Source organism: Aptenodytes forsteri, unplaced genomic scaffold, assembly GCF_000699145.1.
Source record: "Aptenodytes forsteri isolate BGI_AS27 unplaced genomic scaffold, ASM69914v1 Scaffold1, whole genome shotgun sequence".
Lineage (NCBI taxonomy): Eukaryota > Metazoa > Chordata > Aves > Sphenisciformes > Spheniscidae > Aptenodytes > Aptenodytes forsteri.
This window is the reverse complement of record NW_008795035.1, coordinates 10,475,927-10,486,881: the sequence shown is the minus strand read 5'-3', so window position 1 is coordinate 10,486,881 and position 10,955 is coordinate 10,475,927. Positions and strand designations below refer to the sequence as shown.

The 10,955-nt window shown below is 45.7% G+C and overlaps 1 protein-coding gene across 1 annotated transcript in view; it reads left to right on the top strand.

Moving 5' to 3' along the window:
* MOGAT1 (monoacylglycerol O-acyltransferase 1) overlaps window positions 1-8,300 on the top strand; it is a 27,353-nt gene extending 19,053 nt beyond the window's left edge. Inside the window, exons 5-6 of the mRNA XM_009276595.2 lie at window positions 987-1,186; window positions 4,372-8,300. Coding sequence (XP_009274870.1) covers window positions 987-1,186; window positions 4,372-4,526 — 355 coding nt within the window. The 3' untranslated portion in view covers window positions 4,527-8,300. The remainder of the gene's footprint in view (window positions 1-986; window positions 1,187-4,371) is intronic.
* Window positions 8,301-10,955: the final 2,655 nt, after the last annotated feature.

Here is a 10,955-nt window from a genome sequence, read left to right as displayed (position 1 = left end):
CAGCCTTCTCACTCGGTAGGGCATGGAAAACTAAAAAGTCCTTGACTAGTGTAAGCACTAACAACTAACAACTAAAACATGGGTGCGGTATCAACAGGTCCTAAATCCAAAACAGCCCTGTACCAGCTACTAAGAAGGAAATTAACTCTATCCCTGCCGAAACCAGGACAAGGTTTTAAATATAGTGGTGTTTTTGCCTGTTGGAGACAACTGCACTGATTCCATCAGCCTAAGTAGTTTGTCCAGGAGCTAGTCAGTGCCTTTCCTGAAGCCAATTCATGAACTGAATGAAAATTCATTAGGCTGTGCAGGAGCCAAAGTGAGTTAGTATAATTTACGTGGGTAGGATTTGACCTCTGGTAATACTGTATTAAGGCTAGTGTTTTCGAAGAAGTCTGGAGGAAGCTGGATTTCACTGGGAATTGGACAGCAGAGGAGTTTGGCATTGCACTCGTGTCTGTAAGGATGTCTGTTTTCTATCACGTTTTTTGTGCTGAAATCAAGTGTGTGCATTACTCAGGTCAAAAGGCAGAGGAAAGCCAAAATCTGGTTTTGAAGCCACCCAGCTGGGAGCATTATAAGGTTAGCAGTGAGGCTTCTTTGCTTGCCAAGGGAGAAAATGCAGTGCAACAAGGGTGGACTTGCTGAAATCGTGGTAGATAAGATCATAATCATAATTATGATATATACATTTATTCATTGTTAGGATTATGAACAGTCATAAAAGTTTGTGACGGGTAGCAACCAGCTAAATACTGCCCAAAAGCTAGTTGCTAGTTATATGCCAATCACTTTTTTTTTTTTTAAAACCCAAAAAACCCAAAGCAGCTGCGTGTCAGAAGAGTTGAATGCTTGTTGCTGATGAAGTCTAGAGCTGCTGAAGCTTTCTGTGCTGGTTATTGTGAAACCATTTCCACGCTGCTGATGTGAACCGCAGTGCAAGTGCAGGCTGATGTGGGATTCTCTGTGCGTTCATTGTTTTACAGGGCTCATCTGGTCCCGGTGTTTTCCTTTGGTGAAAATGAACTATTCAAGCAAGTTGCAAACCCCAAAGGTTCATGGCTCAGAAATGTACAGGAGAAGTTGCAAAAGATAATGGGCTTTGCTTTACCGCTATTTCATGCTAGAGGAATATTTCAATACAGTTTTGGCTTAATACCTTACAGGCAACCTATTCATACTGTTGGTAAGTTCCCTGTGCCTTTTCTCATGCTTTTGCAAATGTTTAAAAATGCGTAAGTGTGCTACTAATATCTGTGTAAATTTATAAATCTGTTCTAACAGAAACAATTGGTTACTGTGCATCTAAAGCCAAGTATGTGAGGTTTAAAATAAATATTTCCTTTTTTTTTTTTAAATTCCTGTCCTCCCCCAATTAAAAGAGGGGGTTCTTTTCTCCCTTTCCCCTTTCTGTCCCAGGCCAAATCTTCTTCTTCATTCACAGTTATTCACATGCTTCTATCCTCAGCAATCCTCAAGGAAACCCAAGGGCTTGTCCAGTCCGTACCAGAGGGCTGCCATAGCTCTGCAGCTCTTGCTGCGGATTCTGAATGCTGCAGTTATTTTGTAAGATGCCTAGCACCTTCATTTCTTAGCCCTGCAGAGCTAAGAAGCAGCAGTTGGGTGTTTCGGCTGATGCACGGCCACCGCAGCGGTGCTCCAGAGCAAGGCTACTGGAAGGAGCTGGTGCAGTCCTGACCCAGTGCTCATCACTGTGGTGATCATCACAGTGCTCATCACCAGGACAGGGGAGAGACGGAGGAGGGAAGGGAGAGGGCGCCTTGCGGCAGCTTCAGCAAGCTGCTGCTTAGATGACATTGCAGCTCCCTAGGGCGTTTCCTTCCCTTTTGTTGTTGGTTTTTTTTCCCTCATGGAAAGATCCGTTCATGTTTAATTGAGAGCATGCATGCCATGTCAACAGGCAGTTTGGAAGAGAGTTTTTTCCCCAAAAGCTTTCATCCCTGGTCATCTACTCTCACTGGAGCGTAGGACTGAATGTCTTTTGGGTTTTTTAATGGCTTTAACTAGTGCTATTGACAACCACACCTTTAGAAAAAGTTGTGCTGGGCATCATGCGAAGAGAATAACTGGCTGTCTATATATTTTGGATAAATCATTTTTAGACAGGTTCTGAGCTGAGTGAACTAATGAAGCCAATTTCTACAGAAAAGTAAATTGAGCTTTTCTGGTATTCCACAAGGGACACTTAAGACATCCCTCCCTTTAACGGAGGGATGATTTGATTTTAGTATGGATCAAATAAAAATGTTTCAGACAAAAATGTAGCTCTTTTTATGTTAAATTTTATGCAGCTTTGTATCTTATCAGTGCATATAGTGAAATGTTTTAGAAAAGATTTAATTTTTAAAGCCCACATTGTGCACAGGCAGGCTAAAAATGTCACTTATCTTAAAGCCAAAAAGTTTTCAAAGCATTGGAATGAGTGCAACGTATTTTCTGTGGTTTTTCCGTGGGTGGATGACATTGAGACTGTTCTGAAGCTTAAAATGTCTTTCACTTTGAGGCAAATTTTCATCTTTGTAATATTTACTGCAAGGACAGAGGTGGTCCGTGGCTAAGGCACAGGAGTGCTTCAAATCAGCAAGACCAGAATCTGGCAACAGAATTTGTTGTATGATCTCAAGAAATCCCTTATCTTTGGTGTCTCTGTTTCCTCATGTTTGAAAACTATCACTGTGTCCCTGCATTCTTGGGGGGGGGGGGGTGTCTCGGTATGGCTCAACATGGCTTTGAAAGTGTTAGCTCACCTGAAAGCTGCAGTCACGTTGAGCTCCACCCGAGCTGGTTAGCCGTGTTGACAACATGGCCAGGTGTCGGTGAGTTTCCTCCTGGTTCAAAAGCCGTGGTTCCTAAAGCAAGGAGATGCAATTCAGCAAAACCACGGTCTGTGAAGTCTGAGTGTTTTGGGCTTGACGAGTGAAGTACTGTTGTTTTACCTGAAAATTATTACTGCTGTTCAGAAATAGAATCCACTCTAAAATACCAAATTAAGCAGGTTGCTTAAAGCTGCACAGAAAATTAGACAGATGTGTAGTTTCCAATTCCACGAGAAATCTCCACTCTTAGGAGAAGAGACTGCTGCAGAAGGGCTTGGGGGTTGTTTGGTGTTTCCAGCCATGCTTCTGGAAATCCTGTATTGGATGTATATTGATTTCATGCCCCCTAAGGTATTGCTCATGCCAGGGCTGGGTTCCCACCCCTAGCCATGTAAAGTCTGAATTTCAGCACCGTGTAGGGCCCGAGAGCTGTTGGCAGCTGAGGCTGCAGCATGAAAATGCAGGATCAGCCCCTTTGTGGTTCTGGCTAGGCTTCCTTTCCCTTTAGTCAACACCATCCAATTTGAAGTGGCAATATCTTTTGAAAGGGATTTTCAGGTGCCTTTGTAAAAGCTCCTGGGGGGTGCTTTTAACTCTCTGCTTTTCTACAGACTTCCTCTGTAATCTCGGTGATGTCTATTAAGCTCTCAGTGCTGTCAGCGCAAGAACAGCTGTCAAAATCTGTAGTGATTGAACAACACAAGGAAGACTGAGATCATGGGAAGCTTCTCTTAGGATATTGCAGACTCTTTTAGCCATAGCTTTTTGCGGAGGAGGAGGCTGCCCTCTGGACTTCCGTGGAATTACCTCCCATGCTCCTTCTTGCTCTCGCTCCGGCAGAGCAGGTAGCAGGCTTTGCGCTGTGCCTGGAGAACATATTGGTTGGAATTATATTTGTGGGCAATGGATGGTTCAGAGACACCTTACAGGGTTTGGGGGTTGTACATGCTACCACTTCCTAGGCTGAAGCAGCCAACAACATTTCTGGCACTGGTGCAGTGATACCCATTTTGAATAAATTGGAAGATACCTGCATTTCCTTCAGTCCTGTTCATGTGGCTATGTGGCTGAGGGCACCACTGTCTGCTTAGGCATGTCCCTCACATTGGATGCCTTTAGTATTCAGATCAGAACAGAAGACGGTGAGAAGGTACTTTTTTTTTAAATGCTATTTTGAACTTGTGGAGTACTACCCCAATGGCAAGACAGCACATAGCCCATGGGATTGTATGTTGACGTGTAAACTGCTCCTTCAAGTTAGAGCTTAACCCCCTTCTCATTTGCTCTTTTGCTGCCAGACTGAAATGATGGGGCTTTTAAATTCATTTTATCTGAACTTGAGCAAGAGGAAGTGGAGAACCAGACCTGGGGCTCAGGTTTGTGAAAGGCAGGATCAGGCCGCAGGGCAAGAGAATTGTGCTGTGATTCTGCCATCTCGCTGGGAGCTGTGGTGGAGCTGTTACAGGAGGGAGAGCAGTTCTACTTGAAAAGAGACGTCAATGAAGCTAATGCTGCTGTTGTGTTTGATTTACAGTGGGAAGCCCCATCCCTGTAAAACGGAACTTGAACCCCACCACTGAAGAGATTGAAGAGCTACATGCATTGTATCTACAGAAACTAAGAAAATTATTTGAAGAACACAAAAGAAATTATGGGATCCCTGAGCATAAATCTCTCATCTTTGAGTAGCAAATTGCAATTTGTAATTCCAAATCTCATGGAAAAAAACAGTGTATGCTGAAAGATGCCTTTCTTGCAATCTGTATTTTGCAATCTGTAATTATCCTTGTGTAAGGAATAATTTTAAGAAGGGATTATTAGATGATTTATTGATTTTTATCTTACTCTTGGGGGGAAAAAAAATCCTTAGGGTGTGAGCCTCGAAGCCAGTACTGTTTTGAGTTGTCTTTTTAGGTTCATCTGTACCAGAAATGCTAGTGAGAGACTCCACACAGATGTTCTTACCACCATGGTACCTAACCATAGCTTGAGCAGAGGAAATTGCCCCAGCATGAGATCACAAGCAGGAAAAGCATAAACCTGGGAAGTCTTTGATTAAAAGTTGAGAGACTTACCAGCATGTCTCAAACATGACATCGGGTTGTTCTCTGAATAATCAGAAAACCCTGCTGCTCTTCATAGACATGAAGGTGTATGTTTTCAGCAGATGGCTATTATAAGCCATTTACATGTGAATTCAAGAAGAAATAGGAGCTTTCTGCCCTGTATAGGATATCGGCAAAAGTGGTTTGTCCAAGTTACGGAGCAGAGCAAACCCTCTGTGTGGAGAACAGTGCGTTGAGTTTTCTGTGTGCACGTATATGCTGGGTGGTGGGAAGCACTGAATGATGTGACTTTTTTGGACAAGCTGTGCTTTGGATCGCCAGTTTGGAAGATGAAGCAGCTTTGTTTGGTTCCAGCCTCGGAGGAGATGGCAGGCACAGGACAGGAGAGGTGTACCAAGGAAGCTAGTGGGGGAATCACGTGAACTTTACATCTTGTGCAACTTAAAAATGATCATATGCCAGGCGCTTCCACAGAAGGAAAGGATCCCAGTTTCAGTCTAGTTCTGAAACTTCACCAAGGAAAGCGTACTTGATATATGCCTTTTTCTTCCCCACCGATAGATGTGGGGAAGTATGTGGAAAGGTGTGCTGCAGTGTGACACAGCTGTAATTGCCAAGGCAGGGTGAGCACAGCTCTAGGGCGCAGCAGGTTAAGAGGATGCTTTCTATACAAAGCAGGTGCCTAAATTTGAGAGAAGGTTTATCCTAAATGTGGATATCCATGTAAGAAAAGAAAAGAAAAAAAAATCTTAGCCAAACTCTTTTTCAGTTAAAATGCCTAGGTCTTGGAGATGGTGGTGTGTGAAGAGAATTACAGTATATTATTGCTTTTTTTACGAGATAAATCCTTGTATTTGTAAATGCTTTCTATCTGCACGTGGGCCTTGCAGATCTGGTTCTATTGAAGCGTTTGGTTTGCTTTAAGCAGTTTTGGTGCCTGAATATTACGTCAGTGAGGTGCTCTGACGGGACATGCACAGGCTTGTCAGGCAGCCTGGGGCATCTGCAGCCGGGTCAGTTCAGCACTGGGGTGCTCCAGGAATAGCAGGAGTGGCTCCACAAAGGCACTGGACACATTGTGTGCTTGCTGGGCTGGAGTTTCCTTAGAAGAAACGCGGTTGGGACTGTGGGAAAAAGTTAAAACTCTGGAAAGAAAAGATCTTAGCAAGAGGAAGGTGGTTAAAGAAAAGAGTGGAAATATCTCGACTCCTATGGAGTGGACTCCTAATGAACCAAAGCCTCAAAGCTGAATAAATATTTGCCAGACAGAGCGGATGTATGTTGATCTGATGTGCTCTGAAAAAACCTCCCGCAACAAGTTGGTTTCCTTAGGAAGGCTGTTCCTTCTGATGCCTATCTGTCATTCAGATGAGACCCGCACCGAGCCGGTGAATCCCGCTCTCGCTTTCTCTAGGATGACAGATGTCTTTCTGGGAGCCAGGGCTGGAATTCGTGATGCCTGAAGGAGTAGCCCCCTCTTCCCTGACAGACTGCTGTCGATGTGCCCACAATGCACCTCTACTCTACTTGAGCTTTCTTGGCGCCGCGTGTGCTTGCCCTCCCTTCCCATGCTTTTGCTGCTCTGTGGTGTAGACATCTTACTTCCTCACTCTCTGTCCATCTTTCCCTGGGTTAAGATCTCTGAAGGACTGTGTATGCATACAAAATACTGAGCGGTGGCTTATCGTTCAGCAGAAATGGGTTTTAGGAGCAGGGCTTGGGAAGAGGAAGCGCTGTGGCTGTCCATGTTTAACACGAGCTTAAGGTCAGGATCGTTTCAGCTCTTGGAAAGGCACATGTCTAGGGAGGTCAAACACGGCAGGCTTGATACCTGGGAAGAGGTCTCCAGGGTCCCGAGGACTGTAGTAAGCGATGAGCCCCGAGGAGTCATTTTTGCCCAGCCAGCTGTGTGAAATGGCCTTTGGATTTGGTTTTCTTGCTGCCTGCTCTGATGAGTAGTGCCGGTTGCTCATGAAAGAAGAATTTGGAGTCTGTGTCAGACTGCTCTCTCCTAGATCATCTGCTCTAATGAGATATTTCCTCTCATTCTCAGTCTGCTCTTTTCCCATTACCTTAATGATATAGAAGCTCAGGATGTAAATTTAAAAGCATTAGTGTTGGGTTGAGGATGGGAAGTAACAACGGATTGTTGTTGATCAAATTAGCCAAAACTTCTAGGGATACTGATTTTTGGGGCAGTATCCGGTCCAGAGGGTACCCTACAAACAGGCTTACCTCTGAATTCCCTGAGAAAATTATTTGTGGACTCTGAATACCATCCATAACTGGCACAGTTAGAACAAGCAGGGATTGTGTCACTCTGACTCCTGCAATTTTCATCGCTTTGTAAGAGAGGAAGACGGAGGAAAAGAAGAAAACAAAATCTCCAAGCTACTTCGATATATATATGTTGCTCAATAACTGCTGCATATTGCTTACGATGGTCCTCCCAAACTACCTTTTATTAACAAATTGTCTAGCATATCTAGGACTATTTTAAAATGGAATATCGGTCTCTAAACCTGATAGGCATGGCGTCATCTAAAATATTTACCTCTGTGTCAGTATGTGGATTTGTAAACCAGCCCTGCAGGGCTATTTTAAAATGGGATATCGGTCTCTAAACCTGATAGGCATGGCGTCATCTAAAATATTTACCTCTGTGTCAGTATGTGGATTTGTAAACCAGCCCTGCAGGGCTATTTTAAAATGGGATATCGGTCTCTAAACCTGATAGGCATGGCGTCATCTAAAATATTTACCTCTGTGTCAGTATGTGGATTTGTAAACCAGCCCTGCAATACTGAGCTTAAAGGCCAGAGCCCTGGAAGCCGTAGACCCGTCGCGGCTGGTGCGGGCACCGATCCTACCATTGCTGCGGCCAAGGAGGAGGCTTCCCGTGTTTGTTAGAGTAAGTATCGACGCAGACCTCGGTTGCAGTTCACGCTTGACAAAGCAAGAGCGAGCAGCTAGTAGGAATGGTGACACCCCCCCCCTCCCCAGCTGTGATTAGAAGCAGCAGGCGGCGCTCGGGTTTCTGGTGGGATGCCCCCACCTCCTGGGGCCTGCTTTGGGGTGTGTTTCTCTTCGTGCCTTTTGATGACACGGGTAATCTCAGGGAAGCTAGTCATCTGTCAACAAGATACTCTGCCTCTGTACCATGCAAACACCACCTCCCCAGTGTGCTCGAGGCGACAATGCCTGCCTGTTCCCTTGTGGGTGAACGTCACTGCCAAATTTCGTTTACAGAAAGCCAATCCTCAAGAATTTTTACTGTGTGAACTACAAAGCGTATTTTACACTTTGTAACTTTTTATGGTACCTGTGAAATACGAATGTCAGTTGTCTCAATGATTGCTGCGGCAAGGAGGCGTGAGATAATAAAGGTTTGTACCAAAGCATGCTTGTGTTGAGTGGAATTCAAATAGGCATCACCGCTGTTGGGTAAGGGCTTCACCCCTCGGACCTTAGGAGCCTGACTGAACTCGAGGTCATATCAGACTAGCTAGAAGTGCTGAGAAATCAGGGCGGCAGGGAGGACGGATGGATGGACAGACGGACGGATTGCTCGCTGCAGTCTCCTGAGGGATCACCTGAAGCCAGGTTCCGGCTGGCAGTCCCAAAGGGTCTGAGGAAGAAGTGATCCACGGCAGGGAAGGGCTGGGCTGCAGCAGCCCACGACCAGGAACATCCCAAAGGGTCTGAGGAAGAAGTGATCCATGGCAGGGAAGGGCAGGGAAGTTCCTGTTCCACGACCAGGAACGCAGTGCCAAGGGGGCGCAGAAGGCAAGCCGGAGCACAGGAGGGTGGGCGACTCCTCTGAGGAACTGGTGAAATAATAGCTTTTGGAGTTGAATTCAGCTTAACTTTAAGTTTGAATTTTAAGTGAAACTTGCATCAAGGAGTTCAAATCTTAGTATCTGTACCCTAGAAAGAAGAACGAACCCCGCAGAGGCTCCGCTTAACTCTAGGAACTGGGGAACTAAATAGCTGCTTGGAATAAAAAAAAAGCATTGCACCTGTCTGTTGGGAAGAGGAAAACCAGCCACCTTAAAACAGTGATGTATTTTAGGGTTGTTTAAAAGTATGGCAACATTTACACTAACAGCCGCAGTGACAAATACGAATTCCCAAGCCTGGGAAAGGCTCGTCGTGTTTTGTCACTGTTTTAATACTTTCTTTGTGGAATGATCCCACCTCACATCTCGGTGTCCTATAAAGGGGAAAAATGGATGAAAAGTGAAGCGGCCTTGGATTGCTTTGAAGGAGTCTCATTATACCCACGTGTGTGTAAATGGAAGGTGCGTCACGGTTTATCAATGGATCAGCATCACATCCTGGTTTTGCTGAAATACTAAAAAGAAGCAAGTTATACCGGTAAAGCAGGATACGGGGAAAAATGAGGAATGGAGAACCGAATCTTCCTGCTTCTTGAAGTGCTGCAGCAACACTAATCCCGATCATGACTGCTTGTGGCAGGTAAGTGATGCTACCTCCGCACCCAAGTAGCCGGCTCCGAAGGGAATCGGGTGAACTGAAGGATGTAGATGGTTTTTCGGCTGCCGTTTCTTAAGGTTGGTACGAATTTCACGTCAGCTGAACTGCCGGAGCGCTGCCTGTACTGCAGCCCCCAGCAGCCCCTCGTCTCTTCTCAGTTCAGCAGACTGACTGGCGCTGTAGAGAAGGAAGAGGAGAAGAGAAAAAGGAGGGAATTCGTTTACTTAATGTAGTCATACGCCAGAGAAATACATCCATCTGAAAAGCAGAAAGAAGGAGGTGCGGAACCACGTGCTTTACGGTCGCTTTCCATACCCTAACAGCAAGTTTCACAAATAGCGCAAGCTCGGGAAGAACCTTTTGCGGTGCGTAGAGGAAGAGGTTCCCTTGATGCGTGCTGGGATCAAGAAATAGGGCCTGTGTGGCCTGTGTGTGCTCGGTTTGGCCAACACCTAACCTGGGTCCTTTTCCGTCTTGGACAGCAGTAACAAATGCAACTGGTTAGCCAAATAACGCCTTCTGTTCGTGCAATTTATTCTCAGTTAAATTTCCTACCGATGTGAATGGAGCCCCGTTGCCTTTTGAACGGTTACGATCAAATTTAATAAACAAAGAGCGAGCCCGGCATGTTGGCTGTGAGCTTTGCTTGGCTAACGTGAATCGACGGTGCTCTCATCTTTTCCTTCTGCAGTCAGCAAGAGGTATTTAAATACAGAGAATAGGTTTGTTGGCTGGAAAACTGGCATTCTTGCTATTTGTAGGGCAGAGACTGTCCTGTGAAGACATGAATTGCAGTGTTTTCCTGGGGAAATCCCTTGTTTAAGGACCAATTCTTAGACATAATAATATGGACATATACGTGCTTCAAAATGCATTGAAGTAAAAGTCCGCATTAAAACGGAACTAGGTGTTTTATTCGTGGCTGAAATATGTGCTGTTTCTCTAAATTTGCTTGCTGCGTATGTACGCAGTAAAACCTAATTTTTCTATTTAAAGCAAGCATTTTTGTCATGATTTTTCCCAAATTACTCCTGCCCAGTAAAGGCCTGTTTAAACAAAGAATCCAGTTAAAACAGGGCGGCCTGTGTACCCTCTACCGCTGTAGTTCTCGCAGAAGATGAGAGGCAGGCCGGGCTGAGCGTTGCCCGTTGGCTTGCGCGGAGCATCACTTACCACCGGTAGTTACCTACGCGTGACCTCGGTTCAGCTCCGGAAAAACACGTTTCGGGTGAGGACGTTACTCACTACACCGGGGGCTTGACCCCGAGGGGAAGCCGCCGGCGGCCGCCCCCGTAGCCGACGCAGAGCAGCTGGGTGCCGGACTGCCTTTGGCTCGCAGGAGAGGGCTTGGCGCGTGGCGAACCTTACCCTGCCACGTGAGTACGCGCGTGCTTTGCTCGATAAACTAGATGCACGCGTTTGGATGAACGAAGGCCTAAGGCTCTGCCGTTTAAAAGGAGCTTTTTCGGTAAGTCGCGTAGTATTGGCTTTTTTTTAGCGGTTTCAAGAAAGGCAGGAGGCCCTTGACAGCAAGGGAAGGAGCTGCCCCGACGGC